The sequence below is a fragment of the Lithobates pipiens genome, unplaced genomic scaffold (assembly GCF_037356315.1).
Source record: "Lithobates pipiens isolate NorthernLeopardFrog02 unplaced genomic scaffold, aLitPip1_a1.2 Scaffold_8, whole genome shotgun sequence".
Classification (NCBI taxonomy): domain Eukaryota; kingdom Metazoa; phylum Chordata; class Amphibia; order Anura; family Ranidae; genus Lithobates; species Lithobates pipiens.
Genome location: NW_027507903.1, coordinates 672,318,508 through 672,339,243, shown reverse-complemented (window position 1 = coordinate 672,339,243; position 20,736 = coordinate 672,318,508). Strand labels below are relative to the sequence as shown.

The 20,736-nt window shown below is 45.2% G+C and overlaps 1 protein-coding gene across 1 annotated transcript in view; it reads left to right on the top strand.

The window, feature by feature from the left end:
- The window catches only part of LOC143964286 (C-type lectin domain family 10 member A-like), a 47,214-nt gene that overhangs the window by 15,573 nt on the left and 10,905 nt on the right, over nt 1–20,736 (top strand). The window contains exons 4-6 of the mRNA XM_077473989.1: nt 12,204–12,242; nt 16,370–16,408; nt 19,063–19,137. Of these exons, the coding sequence (XP_077330115.1) occupies nt 12,204–12,242; nt 16,370–16,408; nt 19,063–19,137 (153 nt within the window). The remainder of the gene's footprint in view (nt 1–12,203; nt 12,243–16,369; nt 16,409–19,062; nt 19,138–20,736) is intronic.

Below are 20,736 nucleotides of genomic sequence, written 5' to 3'. Positions count from 1 at the left end.
TGGCCGTTCAGAAACAAACTGAAAAGCGTGAACTGAAAAGCGCGAACCAACACTCAGACTTCTACTGCTACAAAATTAGCAGAAGGACAACATGGGGTGGCATCTGACAATTGAACTTCTTCTTTTTCGGCTCTCATTACATCTAGTACGTCACTACGTTCATGTTTGCTGGCCAACAATTGTGTACCATTTGTATGCAAGACAAAAGTCAGAGGTTTTGTCTGCGGAAAATCCAATCATGTGTACAAGGCTTTAGACCACTCCCTTGACTCATCTAATATCTGTAGAAGATGCTTCACTGCCCTAACCTCTTATGTACAACTTGAAGATCTCTATGTCCCCTGGAGATGTTTTCAGATTACACATTCTACGCCTCCACACAAAAATCTTATTCCAGACTCACTCTCTTCCTTGTCAACAAACATCTACTTCAATGTGTAAGCACCACACTGATTGGTCTGATAATGATCCAGTCTCGCTAGAACTTTATACCTCTCCATCTAAATGACCACAAACAACTTGGAGACTAAACACCTCCCTTCTCTCCCATTCTTCTTATTGGGAGATGATAGATTCTGAAATTCAAAAATGTTTTGAGGTGAATTCAGTATCTGTATCGGATGATGCATTACTGTGGTATACACATAAGGCCTTCATTAGATCAAATCTGATGTACAGGGGAATAAGTCTCATAAACAAGCCATTGCTACAGTGCTTCAGAACATCAGAGTAATGGAGTGTTCCCACAAATATTCTCCCAAACCCCCAGCTACATCCTTACTACTAACTACAACAGACTAATGGAAAAGCTAAAGATCATATCTCAAGGTATGAAACAAGTTAAAGTCTCCTGGGCTGGTAGGATTGCCCTGGAAAAAATGTTTCTTTTGCCCCACATACTCTATTTCTTCAGGATTTTACCTCTCCCGCTACTGCCCCAACATCTGAGGAAATTACAATCAATCATAAACTTGTTCATATGGAACAAAAAACAGGAGGTTATATTAGACTGATCCAGACACTGGTGGATGTTCTCAGACCCTCCAGCCTGGATTCAGATTGAAAGCTTAATTCTTTGCTCTTCAACTAAAGCTACTTTCTCCCCAACCCTCCAATGAAGTACGACTGTATCCACCACACGTATCTGGTCCTCATTGGCACAACCTGCAGTAGGTGTACAAACTAATATCTTTCGACAAATATCTTCCACTAGAGGTAATAGCTCTCTTGTCCCCAGACCTGAAAGTTAGTACCGTATATACTCGAGTATAGGCCGACCCGAATATAAGCCGAGGCCCCCAATTTACCCCAAAAAAACTGGAAAACGTATTGACTCGTGTATAAGCCGAGGGTGAGACATGCCTGTCCATCCCTGTGTGTCCGTTCATCCCTGTGTGTGTGTCCGTTAGACATGTGCATTCGTTTTCGTCCGAATGCATTTTCGTTCGAATTTCAGCTATTTTCGTTTTCGTTTTGACAAACGATAACGAAAGCACAAAATCCGAAAAACGAAAGATCCAACATAAATAAATGCTTTATTTTCGTTTTCATTGTTACAACAGTTCGATATAGAATAGGAGATTCGACATGACTCTGACAACAATCTGTGTCTATAGAACCTGTGGTCGAATGTGCTTAACCTTACCTCTATTAGTCCAAGATTATATAGAGAAAATATTCGACAGAGAAAAAAGATTTGACAGAGAGAAAAGATTCTGCAAGTTACTGTCCTAAAAAGTGTTTGGGGACCCGGGTCCTGCCCCAGGGGACATGTATCAATGCAAAAAAAAGTTTTAAAAACGGCAGTTTTTTCGGGAGCAGTTATTTTAATAATGATTAAAGTGAAACAATAAAAGTGTAATATTCCTTTAAATTTCGTAGGGGGGGGGGGGTTGTCTATAGTATGCCTGTGAAGGGGCGCATGTTTCTGGTGCTTAGAACTGTCCCTGCACAAAGTGTCATTTATGCAGGAAAAAAAGTCCTTTAAAATCACTCGCAGCTATTATGAATTGTCGGCTCCCGTAATACAGAGAACACTCATTGAAAGTCATTGATAAATAAATAAATAAATAAAAAAAAAGCGTGGGGGTCCCCCAAATTCAATTACCAGGCCCTTCAGGTCTGGTATGGATATTAAGGGGAACCCTGCCTCAAATTTAAGAAAAAATTTGACGTGGGGTTCCCCCTAAATATCCATAACCAGACCCTTCAGGTCTGGTATGGATATTAAGGGGAACCCCGCATCAAATTTAAAAAAAAATTGACGTGGGGTTCCCCCTAAAAATCCATACCAGACCCTTTATCCGAGCACGCAACCTGGCAGGCCGCAGGAAAAGAGGGGGGACGAGAGAGCGGCCCCCCCTCCCTCCTGAACCGTACCAGGCCACATGCCCTCAACATTGGGAGGATGCTTTGGGGGTCCGTGACCCCTCAAAGCACCTTGTCCCCATGTTGATGAGGACAAGGGCCTCATCCCCACAACCCTGGCCGGTGGTTGTGGAGGTCTGCGGGCGGGGGGCTTATCAGAATCTGGAAGCCCCCTTTAACAAGGGGACCCCCAGATCCCGGCCCCCCCCTGTTTGAAATGGTAAGGGGGTACAAAAGTACCCCTACCATTTCACAAAGAAAGTGTAAAAAATGGTTAAATAAAACACACACTTTTGAAAAATTCCTTTATTAAAAATAAAAAAATAAAAAAAAGATTCCAGCGGCGGTAATCCACTCTTGCTATCCAGCGACGGACGATCATCTCTCCAGCGATGTCTCATGTCATCCAGCGCAGCGAATCCTCCGTCCTTCTGTCTCCGTGGAGGAGACACTGCAAGGATTCCGGCGGATGACGTTTCTTATATACGGAGGGCGGGGCCACCCGTCACCTGACCCCGCCCCCCTCTGACGCAAGGGGAAACCCGGGGTTCCCTGTGACGTAGGGGTGACCCGCACCCCTCTGATGTAACACAGGCAGGTTTCCGTTACATCAGAGGGGGGCGGGGTCACCCATACATCACGGGGAACCCCGGGTTTCACCTTGCGTCAGAGGGGGGCGGGGTCAGGTGATGGGTGGCCCCGCCCTCCGTATATAAGAAACGTCATCCGCCGGAATGCCTGCAGTGTCTCCGTGGAGGAGACAGAAGAAGGATGCTGCGCTGCGCTGGATGACATTAGACATCGCTGGAGAGATGACCGTCCGTCGCTGGATAGCAAGAGTGGATTACCGCCGCTGGAATCTTTTTTTTATTTTTTTATTTTTAATAAAGGAATTTTTCAAAAGTGTGTGTTTTATTTAACCATTTTTTACACTTTCTTTGTGAAATGGTAGGGGTACTTTTGTACCCCCTTACCATTTCAAACAGGGGGGGGGCCGGGATCTGGGGGTCCCCTTGTTAAAGGGGGCTTCCAGATTCTGATAAGCCCCCCGCCCGCAGACCTCCACAACCACCGGCCAGGGTTGTGGGGATGAGGCCCTTGTCCTCATCAACATGGGGACAAGGTGCTTTGAGGGGTCACGGACCCCCAAAGCATCCTCCCAATGTTGAGGGCATGTGGCCTGGTACGGTTCAGGAGGGAGGGGGGCCGCTCTCTCGTCCCCCCCTCTTTTCCTGCGGCCTGCCAGGTTGCGTGCTCGGATAAAGGGTCTGGTATGGATTTTTAGGGGGAACCCCACGTCAATTTTTTTTTTAATTTGACGCGGGGTTCCCCTTAATATCCATACCAGACCTGAAGGGTCTGGTTATGGATATTTAGGGGGAACCCCACGTCAAATTTTTTCTTAAATTTGAGGCAGGGTTCTCCTTAATATCCATACCAGACCTGAAGGGCCTGGTAATTGAATTTGGGGGACCCCCACGCTTTTTTTTTTTATTTATTTATTTATTTATCAATGACTTTCAATGAGTGTTCTCTGTATTACGGGAGCCGACAATTCATAATAGCTGCGAGTGATTTTAAAGGACTTTTTTTCCTGCATAAATGACACTTTGTGCAGGGACAATTCTAAGCACGGGAAACATGCGCCCCTTCACAGGCATACTATAGACAACCCCCCCCCTACGAAATTTAAAGGAATATTACACTTTTATTGTTTCACTTTAATCATTATTAAAATCACTGCTCCCGAAAAAACGGCCGTTTTTAAAACTTTTTTTTGCATTGATACATGTCCCCTGGGGCAGGACCCGGGTCCCCAAACACTTTTTAGGACAGTAACTTGCAAATTAGCCTTTAAAATTAGCACTTTAGATTTTGAACGTTGGAGTCCCATAGACTTTAATAGAGTTCTAAAGTATGCTATATAGTTAGCTCCGTCGAATCTTCTTTATACATTCGACAGACACCATAAGCCTTCCAAGACAGATTCGACCGTAATTCATGTGGATTTTCGGACGAATGCAATTTTTGAACAAAAAACGAAATAAATAAAAACGAATTTCGGGAGTAACTAAATAAATTAAGTTTTCAGACGAAAACGAAATTCCGAAACGAAATATTTTACTCTGCACATGTCTAGTGTCCGTCCATCCCTGTGTGTGTGTCCATCCATCCCTGTGTGTGTGTCCATCCATCCCTGTGTGTGTGTCCATCCATCCCTGTGTGTGTGTGTCCATCCATCCCTGTGTGTGTGTGTCCATCCATCCCTGTGTGTGTGTGTCCATCCATCCCTGTGTGTGTGTCCATCCATCCATCCCTGTGTGTGTGTCCATCCATCCATCCCTGTGTGTGTGTCCATCCATCCATCCATCCCTGTGTGTGTGTCCATCCATCCCTGTGTGTGTGTCCATCCATCCCTGTATGTGTGTCCGTGCAGCCTTGTGTGTCCAGCCTACCTGTGTCCCGAGCCTCCGTCCCGTGCCTCCGTCGTCTCGTGCCTCCTCCGTCCCGTGCCTCCTCCGTCCCGTGCCGAGCCGAGCCTCCGTCCTTCCAGGATCGCCGCTATTCATCGGCGCCTCTTCGGCCATTCCTCTGTTCAAAAGCCGCGCCTCCGTCTGTGATAGGCGGAACACTCAATTTCCCAGCAGTCTGTGTTCCGCCTATCACGGACATCCTCTCATCCTCGTCCGTAGTACGAGGATGAGTGGATGTCCATGATAGGCGGAACACTGACTGCTGGGAAATTGAGTGTTCCGCCTATCACAGACGGAGGCGTGGCTTTTGAATAGTAGAATGTCCGCCGTCTGTCTGCTCGACACGCTGATCGAGCAGGCAGACGGCGATGACTCGAGTATAAGCCGAGGGGGGCACTTTCAGCCTCAAAAAAGAGGCTGAAAATCTCGGCTTATACTCGAGTATATACGGTACTTGGATTCAGAGCATTATTAACCACTTTCAGACCGGACCATTTTGCTGGTAAATGACCAGAGGTCTTTTTACACTTTGGCACTGCGCTGCTTTAACTGGTAATTGCGCGGTCATGCAATGTTGTACCCAAACAAAATTTGCGTCCTTTTCTTCCCACAAATAGAGCTTTCTTTTGATGGTATTTGATTGCCTCTGCGATTTTTATTTTTTGCGATATAAACGTAAAAAGACCGCAAATTTTGAAAAAAAATGATATTTTCTAATTTTTGTTATTAGAAAAATCCAATAAACTCAATTTTAGTCATACATTTAGGCCAAAATGTATTCAGCCACATGTCTTTGGTAAAAAAAAAGTCAATAATTGTATATTTATTGGTTTGCGCAAAAGTTGTCACATCTACAAACTAAGGTACGTTTTCTGGAATTTACGCAGCTTTTAGTTTACGACTGCCTATCTCATTTCTTGAGGTGCTAAAATGGCAGGGCAGTACAAAACCCCCCCAAATGACCCCATTTTGGAAAGTAGACCCCCTAAGGAAATTGATAAGAGGCATGTTGAGCCCATTGAATATTTTATTTTTTTGCCTCAAGCGATTGAATAATGACAAAAAAAAATTTTTTTTTTTTTTTTTACACAAAGTTGTCACTAAATGATATATTGCTCACACATGCTATGGGCGTATGTGAAATGACACCCCAAAATAAATTCTGCTGCTTCTCCTGAGTACGGGGATACCACATATGTGGGACTTTTTGGGAGCCTAGCCGCGTACGGGGCCCCGAAAACCAAGCACCGCCTTCAGGCTTTCTAAGGGCGTAAATTTTTGAGTTCACTTCTCACTACCTATTACAGTTTTGAAGGCCATAAAATGCCAAGATGGCACAAAACCCCCACAAATGACCCCATTTTAGAAAGTAGACACCCCAAGCTATTTGCTGAGAGGCATGTTGAGTTCATGGAATATTTTATATTTTGCCACAAGTTGCGGGAAAATTACAAACTTTTTTTTTTTTTTTTTTTTTTTCACAAAGTTGTCACTAAATGATATATTGCTCACACATGCCATGGGCATATGTGAAATGACACCCCAAAATAAATTCTGCTGCTTCTCCTGAGTACGGGGATACCACATATGTGGGACTTTTTGGGAGCCTAGCCGCGTACGGGGCCCCGAAAACCAAGCACCGCCTTCAGGCTTTCTAAGGGCGTTACAGTTTTGAAGGCCATAAAATGCCAAGATGGCACAAACCCCCCCCAAATGACCCCATTTTGGAAAGTAGACACCCCTAAATTTAGGGGTACACTAGTGAGACTAGGTAATAAATGGCGGGTGCCCTGAAACTATAAAAAAATAACTAACCAACCAGCGTCACCTGTAACAGTTATATGGTGATCACTGGTGAAAGGGTTAACTAGGGGGCAATCAGGGGGCTTTATGCGGTAGTATATGGGGGTCCCTGGCGCTATAAAAAGCTGCGGCGAACCTAAATACCTACCTGCCTAACTAGCGTCACCTGTGACACTAATACAGCGATCAGAAAAACGATCGCTTATTAGGCTGGGTTCACACTGGAGCGATGCGGGAACGCCACGAATGCGCGGCGGGTTCCCGCATCGCATGCCTCCCGGCGGCAGTTCACACTGCCCTATGCGAACTGCTGGGAGTGTCAGTGAAATGTTACTGACACCCCCAGATCAGTTCGCATATCGCAGTGCGATCTGCAAACTCGGATCGCATGGTGTGAACACCCATGCGATCCGATTCTGCTGCGGGCCAAAAAAAGGGTCCCGTGCGAATTTGCGGCGGGTGCGGCGGGTGTGGCGGGTGCGGCGGGTGCGGCGAATGGCTGAACTCGAATCGCACAGAGATCGGATGTGATTTGCACTGCAGTGCGGTGCGAATCACATCCGTTCTCAAACCGCTGCAATCTGAACCCAGCCTTAGTGACACTGGCGACGGGGGGTGATCACGGGGTTAAACCTTTATTGGGGGGGTTAGGGGGGTACCTTAGAACTAAAGGGGGCTAACCCTAACTGCCCTAACAGTTATTAGTCACAAATGACACCCGCCGGGTGATCAGGGGGTTAAACCTTTATTAGGTAATAAATGGCGGGTGCCCTGAAACTATAAAAAAATAACTAACCAACCAGCGTCACCTGTAACAGTTATATGGTGATCACTGGTGAAAGGGTTAACTAGGGGGCAATCAGGGGGCTTTATGCGGTAGTATATGGGGGTCCCTGGCGCTATAAAAAGCTGCGGCGAACCTAAATACCTACCTGCCTAACTAGCGTCACCTGTGACACTAATACGGCGATCAGAAAAATGATCGCTTATTAGGCTGGGTTCACACTGGAGCGATGCGGAAACGCCGCGAATCCGCGGCGGGTTCCCGCATCGCATGCCTCCCGGCGGCAGTTCACACTGCCCTATGCGAACTGCTGGGAGTGTCAGTGAAATGTTACTGACACCCCCAGATCAGTTCGCATATCGCAGTGCGATCTGCAAACTCGGATCGCATGGTGTGAACACCCATGCGATCCGATTCTGCTGCGGGCCAAAAAAAGGGTCCCGTGCGAATTTGCGGCGGGTGCGGCGGGTGTGGCGGGTGCGGCGGGTGCGGCGAATGGCTGAACTCGAATCGCACAGAGATCGGATGTGATTTGCACTGCAGTGCGGTGCGAATCACATTCGTTCTCATAAACCGCTGCAATGTGAACCCAGCCTTAGTGACACTGGCGACGGGGGGTGATCACGGGGTTAAACCTTTATTGGGGGGGTTAGGGGGGTACATTAGAACTAAAGGGGGCTAACTCTAACTGCCCTAACAGTTATTACAGTCACAAATGACACCAATGCAAAAAAAAAAAAAAAAAAAAAAAAAAATGACATTGGTGTCACTGTGACTGGGGGGCAGGGGTAATTGGGGGGGTGATCGGGGGGTAAAGGGGGGGTGTGAGTGTGCCTGGCATGTTCTACTGTGTGTGTAGAGTGTTGGTGCAACTCACCGATCCGCTCTCCTCCGTGTCGGAACGGAAAATACCGACACGGAGGAGAGAATACATCACTTCCTCTCCTGTGTTTACATTACAGGAGAGGAAGTGATGTCACCGGGGATTTCCATTCGTCGAGAGCGATCGCGAGGGGGTGGCCATGAATGAATGGCCGCCCCCTCATCCCGGATCGCTCTCGAAGAAATGCCGACCGCCGCAGGCACCGGGGGGGGGCCCGATCGGGCCCCCCACCCGCGGGCAGGCAGGGACTTATATATACGCCCATATGCCTGCCCGTGCCATTCTGCCGACGTATATCGTCGTGCGGCGGTCGGCAAGTGGTTAAGCACCTCAATACAGTGCAGTTACACCCCCCTCCTGACCAGACCAATTTTCAGCTTTCAGCGCTCTCACAGTTTGAATGACAATTACTCTGCCATGCAACACTGTACCCATATGAGACTTGCGTCCTTTTTTCCACACAAATAGAGCTTTCTTTTAGTGGTATTAAATCACTAGTGAGTTTTTTATTTTTTGTGCTATAAATAAAATAAAACGTAAATTTTGTGAAAAAAAATGCCTTTTTCTTTGTTTCTGTCATACATTTTTGCTAATTAGTAATTTTTCTTCATACATTTTGTCCAAAATTTATACTGCTACATATGTTTGGTAAAAATAACCCACATTAGTATATATTATTTGGTCTTTGTGAAAGTTATAGAGTCTACAAACTATGGTGCCAATCACTGAAAATTGATCACATCTGATCAGGCCTTCAGTACATCAGGTGTATCTCATTTCTTGAGACACTAACAAGTCAGGAAAGTACAAATACCCCCCAAATGACCCCTTTTTAGAAAGTAGACATTCCAAGGTATTAAGTAAGTAGCATGATGAGTTTTTTTTAAGTTATCATTTTTTTCCCACAATTATTTTTTTTTTATTATTATTTTTTTTTACAAAATTGTCATATTATCAGGTTATTTCTCACACACAACATATGCATACAACAAATTACACCCCAAAATACATTCTGCTACTCTTCCCAAGTACGGCGATACCACATGTGTGAGACTTTTACACAGCCTGGCCACATACAGAGGCCCAACATTGATGTAGTACCTTCAGACTTTCTACGAGCAAAAATGACGCATCTCATTTCTCAACCACCTATTACACTTTTGAAGGCCCTGGAGTACCAGGACAATGGAATTTCCCATAAAATGACCCCATTTTGGAAAGCAAACACCCCAACGTATAATCTGTGAAGCATAATGAGTCTTTTGAATGGTTAATTTTTTTCCAGAAGTTTTTGGAATATGTGGAAAAAAAATGAAACGCATTTTTTTTTTTTTTTTACACAATATACATTCTGCTACTCCTCCCGAGTATGGCGATACCACATATGTAGGACTTTTACACAGCCTGGCCACATAGAGAGGCCGAACATTGAAGTAGTACGTTCAGGCGTTCTAGGAGCATAAATGACACATCTCATTTCCTTCCTACCCATCACACTTTTGAAGGTCCTGGACCAGGACAGTGAAATTACCCACAAAATGACCCCATTTTGGAAAGCAAACATCCCAACATATATTCCATGAGACATGGGCTGCAAATAGGTACTGGGGTACTCTGATGGGCTGGAGATAGGTACTCGAGTACTCTGATGGCCTGGTGACAGGTACTCGGGTACTCTGATGGCCTGGTGACAGGTACTCGGGTACTCTGATGGCCTGGTGACAGGTACTCGGGTACTCTGATGGCCTGGTGACAGGTATTCGGGTACTCTGATGGCCTGGTGACAGGTACTCGGGTACTCTGATGGCCTGGTGACAGGTACTCGGGTACTCTGATGGCCTGGTGACAGGTACTCTGATGAAATGTGACAGGTACTCGGGTACTCAGATGAACTGTAAGGCCGTGTACACACGCGGGGACTGTTCGCCCAACTTTGTTCGTCAAACAGTTTGAGCGGACAGTCCGCTCAAAATAGGCATGGACGGACTTGGGCACACACGACGAACGAACAGTCCGCTGAAACTTGCGCGATGACGTGAACGGCACGTACGACGGGACTAGAAATACGACGTCCTATACACTGCAATGCAACCTTCGCCGTGTAAATCCTTTCTGAGCATGCGCGGAACTTAGTTTGACGAACAAGCCTACACACGGGCGGACTGTCCGCTCAAACCAAGTTTCAGCAGACAGTTTTATGGAATTTCCGAAAAACTTTGTTCGTCAGACTGTCCGCTGAAACTGTCCGCTGAAGCCCACACACGAGCGGACTGTCCGCCGAAACACTGTTCAGCGGACAAAGTTGAGTGAACAGTCCCCGCGTGTGTACGAGGCCTGACAGGTACTCGGGTACTCAGATGAACTGTGACAGGTACTCGGGTACTTTGATGGGCTGTGACAGGTACTCGGGTGCTTTGATGGACTGTGACAGGTACTTGGGTAAACTGTTGAACCGTGACAGATACTTGGGTACCATGATGGACTGTGACAGGTACTCGGGTACTCTGATGGACTGTGACAGGTACTCGGGTACCCTGATGGGCCGTGACAGGTACTCGGGTACCCTGATGGGCCGTGACAGGTACTCGGGTACCCTGATGGGCCGTGGCAGGTACTCGGGTACCCTGATGGGCCGTGGCAGGTACTCGGGTACCCTGATGGGCCGTGGCAGGTACTCGGGTACCCTGATGGGCCGTGGCAGGTACTCGGGTACCCTGATGGGCCGTGGCAGGTACTCGGGTACCCTGATGGGCCGTGGCAGGTACTCGGGTACCCTGATGGGCCGTGGCAGGTACTCGGGTACCCTGATGGGCCGTGACAGGTACTCGGGTACCCTGATGGGCCGTGACAGGTACTCGGGTACCCTGATGGGCCGTAACCAATGGCTGTTCGCCCCCTTCGGTGGCGAGCGGTGTCTCCGTGACACGCCGCCACCGAAGAAACAGGGATGTGCGCGCACTGTTTATTATGTCATATGACGGCCTCCCGCCACAATAGGTGCGCCGCCTGGCCGTCATTTGGCGGCCGGCGGTCAGCATCTAGTTAAACAAATTGGAGACCTTTACAGTAACTCATATCTTCCCTTTTCAAAAGCTCCAACAAAAATTCCACATTCACCGTAATGAATTTTTCAAGTATCTCCGTATAAGCTCCATACTCCAGAGCCTCAAGAATAAGGACAATAACCTTCTTGAAGATGTCATAAAATTCTAAAACTCCCCTGGTGCTACCCAGAAAGGGATCTCGCACCTATACCGCTTACTCTTGACACAGGTGACAGAATCCAAGTCATCATCTATGTCTTACTGGGAACAGACACTACAGTTCTCCATACCTCTTTGCGAATGGCATATTACTCTACAGCTTCCATTTAAACTCTCCAAATGCATTTCACACTGGGAATCAATTCACAAAATCTTCCACAAGTGGTATTACACCCCAACCAAGTTTGTCTCTATCTTCCCAGACCGGCCCCCCACCTCCCTGGTCTATGAGAAGAAGGGAGACAATAGGGTCTAATAGACCCATGATGTTTCCAAAAAGAAAACCTGCCCATACTATTACATAAGGGTCTAGTTAGCCCCCTTGTGATAGTAATAAAATACAAAAAAAAGAAATAAAAAAAATTCATAAAGATTATAGAAAATCATTAAAAAGCAGCCACATTACCCCATGTACACAGTTTTAAAGCTTGACATGTTGGGTATCCATTTACTCAATGCAAGTTCATCTTTTATAGTTTACTAAAACAAATTGTGAAGATCCACAATATTCAGACTTCAGTTCAATCTGTTAATAATGCCTTTAGACTTTGTTGTAGCTGCATTTGCTTTTCTGAGCTCTCTGACAGTCAAGGGATCTTTTCTGACATGATTATCTATTTTCTCATTAGATAAAAGTTTCCAAACGGAAATGCTACAGATGAAGAATGGTAAGTGTTTAGGAATGTGGGGTTGCTATTGAGTGGCTTCAGAAGTTACTTCCAGTATATGCAAAAAATGTTAGTCGAAATAGCAGAAGACATGACCCTGCATACATAATTCTGTGGAGGAGGAGGTAGCGGAAGGAGATCCTGCATACGTAATTCTGCGGAGGAGGAGGTAGTAGAAGGAGATCCTCCATACATAATTCTATGGAGGAGGAGGTAGTGGAAGGAGATCCTGCATACATAATTCTGTGGAGGAGAAGGTAGTGGAAGGAGATCCTGCATACATAATTCTGTGGAGGAGGAGGTAGTGGAAGGAGATACTGCATACATAATTCTGTGGAGGAGGAGGTAGTGGAAGGACATCCTGCATACATAATTCTGTGGAGGAGGAGGTAGTGGAAGGAGATCCTCCATACATAATTCTGTGGAGGAGGAGGTAGTGGAAGGAGATCCTGCATACATAATTCTGTAGAGGAGGAGGTAGTGGAAGGAGATCCTGCATACATAATTCTGTGGAGGAGGAGGTAGTGGAAGGAGATCATCCATACATAATTCTGTGGAGGAGGAGGTAGTGGAAGGAGATCCTGCATACATAATTCTGTGGAGGAGGAGGTAGTGGAAGGAGATCATCCATACATAATTCTGTGGAGGAGGAGGTAGTGGAAGGAGATCCTGCATACATAATTCTGTAGAGGAGGAGGTAGTAGAAGGAGATCCTCCATACATAATTCTGTGGAGGAGGAGATAGTGGAAGGAGATCCTACATACATAATTCTGTGGAGGAGGAGATAGTGGAAGGAGATCCTACATACATAATCCTGTGGAGGAGGAGGTAGTGGAAGGAGATCCTGCATACATAATTCTGTAGAGGAGGAGGTAATGGAAGGAGATCCTGCATACATAATTCTGTGGAGGAGGAGGTAGTGGAAGGAGATCCTGCATACATAATTCTGTGGAGGAGGAGGTTGTGGAAGGAGATCCTACATACATAATTCTGTGGAGGAGGATGTAGTGGAAGGAGATCCTCCATACATAATTCTGTGGAGGAGGAGGTAGTGGAAGGAGATCCTGCATACATAATTCTGTGGAGGAGGAGGTAGTGGAAGGAGATCCTGCATACATAATTCTGTGGAGGAGGAGGTAGTGGAAGGAGATCCTTCATACATAATTCTGTGGAGGAGGAGGTAGTAGAAGGAGATCCTCCATACATAATTCTGTGGAGGAGGAGGTAGTGGAAGGAGATCCTGCATACATAATTATGTGGAGGAGGAGGTAGTAGAAGGAGATCCTCCATACATAATTCTGTGGAGGAGGAGGTAGTGGAAGGAGATCCTGCATACATAATTCTGTGGAGGAGGAGGTAGTGGAAAGAGATCCTACATACATAATTCTGTGGAGGAGGATGTAGTGGAAGGAGATCCTCCATACATAATTCTGTGGAGGAGGATGTAGTGGAAGGAGATCCTACATACATAATTCCGGAGGAGGAGGAGGCATAGTGTTACACCGCCAAAACAGGTTTATTACAATACTGCAGTGCAATAGGCAAACACTTACACATGGGTGGAGACAGAGTTGCACATACTGAAGCCACCACACCATCCAAACCTGGCAGGTCAGGTTTCCTGTCTGGCCACAGGACATCAGGGGCCCTCTTTTGCCCTCAGCACTGAGTGGGCCCAGATGTCATGGTCCGTCTTCTCTCCTCAGCAGTGGGAGTATCCTGACATCATGGGCCCATTACATCACAGGTCCTCTCCTTTCATCAGCAGTAGGTGGATCCTGACATCATGAGTCCCCAACTTGACGGGTCTGTTTTTGTCCTCAGCAGTGTATTTTATTAAACTGACGTTAGGCTTTAAAACTGAGCTATTATCAGATAAGATTTCCACTGCCCAGTCCACTATGTTCCATGGTGATCATAAATGGTAACAATCATGTTCGCTTCTCCAAAATCACACTATGGTCACATGACTGATGTCATGTACACACAATTAGAAATTCGGCCAGCAAAAGACCGATGAGAGCTTTTCATCGCAAAATGTGACCGTGTGTAAGCTCTATCGGAATTTAAGCCAGCAAAAGATTGAAAGCATATTCTCAAATTTTCAGATGGAAAAAGTTTCTATCGGATATTCCGATCATCTGTGGCAGTTCCGACGTGCAAAATTCTAATGCATGCTCGGAAGCATTGAACTTCATTTTTTTGGCTTGTCGTAGTGTTGTACGTCATCACGTTCTTGACACAAGCTTGAGCGGAATTCCATCGGAAAAACCATCCAAGGCTTTTCAGACGAGAATTCTGATCGTGTGTACGTGGCATAAGTCCCTAAAATCAGAGTTCAGACTGCTTGACCCTTCTCTTTAGTAGAAGAGTGTGACCCCCGATTAGGGTGGGTAGAGTTGTGGGCAGGGCTTAATGCGCTCCTGGCATTTACTAAAGAACAGGCCTTGGTTACTGGAAAACAGTCTTATGGCTGCACTCTAATTTAGAATCAAGCATGTCCGGCTTGCACAGTAAACCCTTTGTGTACGTCACACTTCTTAGTGACCCACACTTCACTTTAACTGTAGCTGACTTCTCCCAATGGATGCTGAATTTCTGAGTGGGTAACGGGGAGCCTGTAACCCACTCATGAGCACAGCCTGACATGTCACCTCACTCCCACTTTGAGGCTTCTCCCCAACACATACAAAGATCATCTCTTCACATGTTCCCAAGCTTCTCTACTCCCAAGGGCCCTCCTTTCCTCTGCGTTTTCTCTGACCTCCAGGCTGGGTACACGAAGTACCCTGTATGGCAATATCATTCCCTGGATGTGGGGCATTATTCGCTAGGTAGGGGGTTAAACTCACAAACTCCCTCACCACAAGGAACTTCTGTCACCCAAGCCAGGTCACCACCACTTCCTTCTGACTGGCTACTTTATCACCCAACATTACTCCAGTTACCCTTGACAGCTGCAATATCACCTTCTCCACTCCACTGCAGGCAAAATCGTTGTAATGTGTTCACACCAAATTCTCTACATCCCCATCCTAAGCCCTGTTATTTTGATATGCCATGCATGCACTTGTTTTGAATGAGCATCAGGTCATACACTTTCTTAGAACTTTAGAACATTTGCTGGAAACTTGTGCAGTTACAGAGCAATATAAACATCAGTCTCAGCCTACACACGGTCGGAGATTCCAACGGAATGTGTCCTATCGGACCGTTTTGTCGAATATTGTGACTGTGTGTGGTCTCCATCGGACTGTTTCCATCGCAATATCCGACGGACCAAGTTTTCCAACTTGTCCGTAAAATTTTCCAACAAAATGCTCCTATCGGACATACTCCGATCATGTGTAGCCTACTCCGATCGGACAAAGTGCCACGCATGCTCAAATCAAATTCCTAGACCAAAGCTATTGGCTACTAGCCTGAACGTAGTCCCGTCGTAACGAAATAACGTCCTCACGTTATGTACAATCGGATTTTCCGACAACTTTGTCCGACCGTGTGTATGCAACAGTTTCAGACAAAATCCGTCGGACAAAATCCAACGGATTTGGTTGTCAGAATGTCCGACCGTGTGTACAAGGGCTCACAGATTCTTCCATACACAACTCTAGTTCATCCCAACTTCAGGCTGCCCCAGTTCATACCTTCACATAGAGCAAAGTTCTTTGAGTAAAGACCATGAGCCCGTCTATGGTACTCCAACTGGTTACCCACCAAAGGGGGGGGGGCAAAAGTTATAGCAGACATACAGTACATGTGTCTGCAGTCCTCCTTGCAATTCCCCATCAAAAAGATTCTGATAGGTTGCCTCCTCTTGTATACTATTTACAGAGCTCCATAAGGGGGCAGAGCCATGGCACAACACTTGAGAGCGGGCATCTTAACCCCCTCCTGACTTCTAGGCAGCTTAATAGATAAAGTCCACTAACCATACCTGCTCAGTAAAAACAGTGCAGAAATACAACATTAGGGAGAACTTGACAAAGTAGGTTCTCCATAATTAGGCACCCGCCTACAGGGGGGTAGTGGGTGTGTCTTGAATGAATGTATGTGGAGTACGGGGGGGGGGTATAATGATAAACCTGAATATGCTAATTGATATCGGTTTTCCTCTCTTTCTCAGATTCTGACATGAAGCATAATTTAACAGATCTAATCATGGGTAATTATGTACTGCTCAATGTATATTAGCAACGTTTTGATAGCTGTTATCTATATATTCTAATCACCTTCTGTATCCAGTGCCTATTCATGGACCCACAAAGAATGGGGGAGTTTTTTCTGAAGCATGTAGAAGATTGGGATCTCTGGTCATTGCCTCCATGTATTGGGGATTCTCCTTAATGGATAGCGGCATATTCTTAACCACTTCAGCCCCGGAAGAATTTACCCCCTTCCTGACCAGAGCACATTTTGCGATTCGGCACTGCGTCACTTTAAGTGACAATTGCGCAGTCGTTCGACGATATACCCAAACGAAATTTACGTCTTTTTTTTTCTCCACAAATAGAGCTTTCTCTATTGATGGTATTTAATCACATCTGCAGTTTTTATTTTTGCGCTATAAAACAAAAAAAGAGCGACAATTTTGAAAAAAATGCAATATTTTTTACTTTTTGTTATAATAAATATCCCCCCAAAAATATATATATAAAAAAAAAAAAAAAAAAAAAAAAAACAACAACACATGTTTTCCTCAATTTAGGCCAGTATGTTTTCTTCTACATATTTTTGGTAAAATTGCAATAAGCGTATATTGATTGGTTTGCACAAAAAAGTTATAGCGTCTACAAAATAGGGGATAGTTTTATGGAATTTTTATTATTAGTAATGGCGGCGATCTGAGATTTTTATCACGACTGCAACATTATGCCGGACACATTGGACACTTTAACACTATTTTGGGACCATTAATAATTTATACAGCGATCAGTGCTATAAAATTGCACTGATTATTGTGTAAATGACACTGGCAGGGAAGGGGTTAAACACGGGGGGGGGCGATCAAGGGGTTAAGTGTGTCCTAGAGAGTGATTCTAACTGTGTGGGGGGGGGGGGGTGGGCTACGTAGAACATGACAGCAATTAATTCTCCCGATGACAGGAGCAGTAGATCTCTGTCATGTCACAAGGCAGAACAGGGAAATGCCTTATTTATTTAGGCATCTCTCCGTTCTGCCGCTCCATGACATGATCACGGAACACTGGTGGACATCGGGTCCACCGGTCCCACGGGCATGGTCACAAAAGCACGCAGTGGGTGGGCTTGCGTCCCGTTGTCAGTGCACGCCTGCCCACAATGCCGTGTCTTAAAGGGGACGTACATGTACACCCATTTGCGAAGCTGTGCCATTGTGCCGATGTATATTGTCGTGCACTGGCAGGCAAGCGGTTAAACTACACTCGCCCCTGTTAGTGATAAGCCAAAGACATCTGGGTTCAGTTCTAGCAAGGTCCAAAAGCAGGCTTACAAAGTATGGGAGGTGTGAAGTTTGCAGAAACATCTTGTTCTTGTTGCGTAATCCCTTCCTTTGTATCAGAAAAGGTCAGATACATTCAAATTTCCAAATAACAAAAAAAAGTGTCAGAATTTCGATTCAAAATGAAACCAAGCACACCTGTTTAGGATATACCATGCCTGAAAAAGCCCCATCTCCTCAACATGGTACTCCGAAACGTGGTTTACAATCTCCAAAGTCCAGCCTTACATCACATTCTCTCCATACATCAGGGTCTCCATAAGTGTCCCCCAATAAATTGGAGTCCCATCAGAGTCCCCTTTACATCATCCCTTATATTAGAGTCCCCATCAGAGTATCAGATTTTCCCCATACACCAGAGTTCAGCCGAGCCTTTTGGCTAGGACCAGAGGAATTTTTTTATTCCTGGCTGAAAGGCCAGTCCTTGTACTTCACAATGGCCTCTCTTTCACTTCTCCCACTTCCTTCTCCCCACTTTCCTATTTATTTTACCCCCGTGTTTGTCACTTTTTGTATTGTTTGTTTGATGTTGCCATTTATCACAGTGTGATGAGTAGGGTGTGGGTCCTCGGGCCTATCCTGAAAGTCTTGGGAGAGGGTAGACATGGCCTTCTGGCTTGGTTTGCCCTTTCTCATGGGGTCTCCCTTTGGAGTACTTGGGTGGGTCTGGGTCGGCAGACCTTCCAGAGAAAGGGGGTCTGTCTGGTTTTGGCCAGATGGACCCAGTGAAGTACCTCAGTCCCCGCCTGGAGACCCCGGGGGATCAGGGTAAGGTCCTTCCTAGAGAGGAGCAGTGTAACACCCATTGCACTCTTTTTGGCAACAGGTGGAGTTTTTGGGTGTGTTTCACACGCCGCAAGCATAAAAAATAAATTAAAAAAGAGTTTCCATTATAGTCCCTTTTCCATCAGAATTCCCTCTTACATAAGGGTCCCCACTGGAGTCCTTCTATACATCAAGATGACCATCAGTCTCCCGTACATGGGAGTCCACCCTTATCTCACATGCTTACAGTGTGGCTGGGAGCCTAGAGGGCCAGGAGTGTGGCTGTAGTGGCAGGGGGAGCGGGTCTACATGGAAGAAGTGTGGTCCTGCTGTGAATACTAGCATATGATTGGTTGTTAGGACACCAGCAGTCTTAGCAACTGCAGTCCAGTGCAGCCGAGAGAACCCGTGCTAGGGATCAGGATGGGTGGATGTTGGGGAGAAATGAAGACTGTAGGCACGTGAGGGACCGCAAACCCTAGCTACGGGCCAGATAAAATCTTGCGGCGGGCCATAGTTTAGAGACCTCTGGTATAAAGGAAGTAAGCCCTTTCCTCTTCTGTGTATTTCAGATTATTATTCCAGGGACAATCAGAGGATTATGGAGTTGTTGGGGAAAGTGGCAGAAGATCTCCAGAACATGAAAAGTAAGTTTATCCTAAATTATTTCATCCAAAAATTCTTCAAGGGCCTACAAATGATCTACTGAGAGCTATACCTATGTAATTCCAGATACATATAAAAGCACTGATAATTTATATTATAGTTATAATTGTATGTTGTACACCACAAAAAGGGACATTTCCTAAAATATTTCACCTCAAAATGATATGTGGAGCCCTGCATCAGGGGGGTTGTTCTGTAACTCCAGTGTAAAAGGAAGCTGAGCCTCCTCTAAGTGAGAGTTCCAGCTACATTTCTGGGTTCTTAAATTAAAGAGACCGTTTTATCAATAAAAAAACAAACAAAAAAAAAACAAATATATATATATATACACACACACATATATATATATACACACACACACACACACACACTATATATATATATATATATATATATATATATATATATATATATATATATACACACACACACACACACACACACACACACACACATATATATATATATATACACATACACATATACACACACACACACATATATATATATATATATATATATATATATATATATATATATATATATATATATATATATATATATATAGCAGGTAAAAGCACAGAAAAAAAAAAAAAGTGGGACTTTTAAAAGCTTCCTTCCTTTTTTTTTCCATAAATACTTTTACTCACTTAAAATGTACCTTTGTACTTGCCAGAAAAATCAACTAGTACATTAACTAGCACATCCCCCCCTCCCTTCTTGCACATCATCAAAGCCCTCTCCTCTTCTAGGAGTGTCCATATACTGTCTGTGTGGGCATAATTCAATCATCCCTTTCCCCACTTCCCTTAGAGCCTTTTATATAGTTGCTGGGGGAGAAGCAAAGGAGAATACTTTAGAGTGTCACTAGAATGATTCTCATGGGGCTGCTGACATCACGGTCCAAGATGCCTACAGCACCCAGCAGCGGTCTCAGGTTTTTGGATGCCTACATAAAAGAGGATCACGCAGTCTTCAGACACGGGTAAATTAACCTCTAGGCCTGGGCTCCAGGTCTCTCAACCTCAAGGAGAGTATAGAAAAAAAAAAAGAGAGAGAAGAAGACCTTCCAGAACATTGCCTCCTTGTTTAATCAAAGATAGGTCCAATCCACTGATTAAAGCAAATCTAGGTTAAGCTGATTGAGGGCCATTCCAGAACATTGCCTCCATGTTTGGTCAAAGCTAGGTCCAAGCCACTGATAAAAATTAATCTGGGTTTGACCAGATGAAGGACCTTCCCGAACATCACCTCCATGTTTAGTTAAAGCTAAGTCCAATCCCCTGCTGAAAGCTCACCTAGGGTTGCCTTCATGTTTAGTCCAATCTACTGATGAAAACAAATCACCTGGTGCTTTCTGATTAAAAGTCTTCTAGAACATGTTTGGTCAAAGCTAGGTCAATCCACTGATAAAAAGCTCACCTGGAGTTTCCTGTTTGACAAAACACTGGTCAAATCGTGCTTGAAAGGGTTCGTTTTTTTGGACATTCATTGTCCCACTTAATGGTTAGTGGGATAAAACTGATGTGTGTTGTAGAAAATTTGAATAAGCATGATGGAAAAATTTAAAACGGAATATG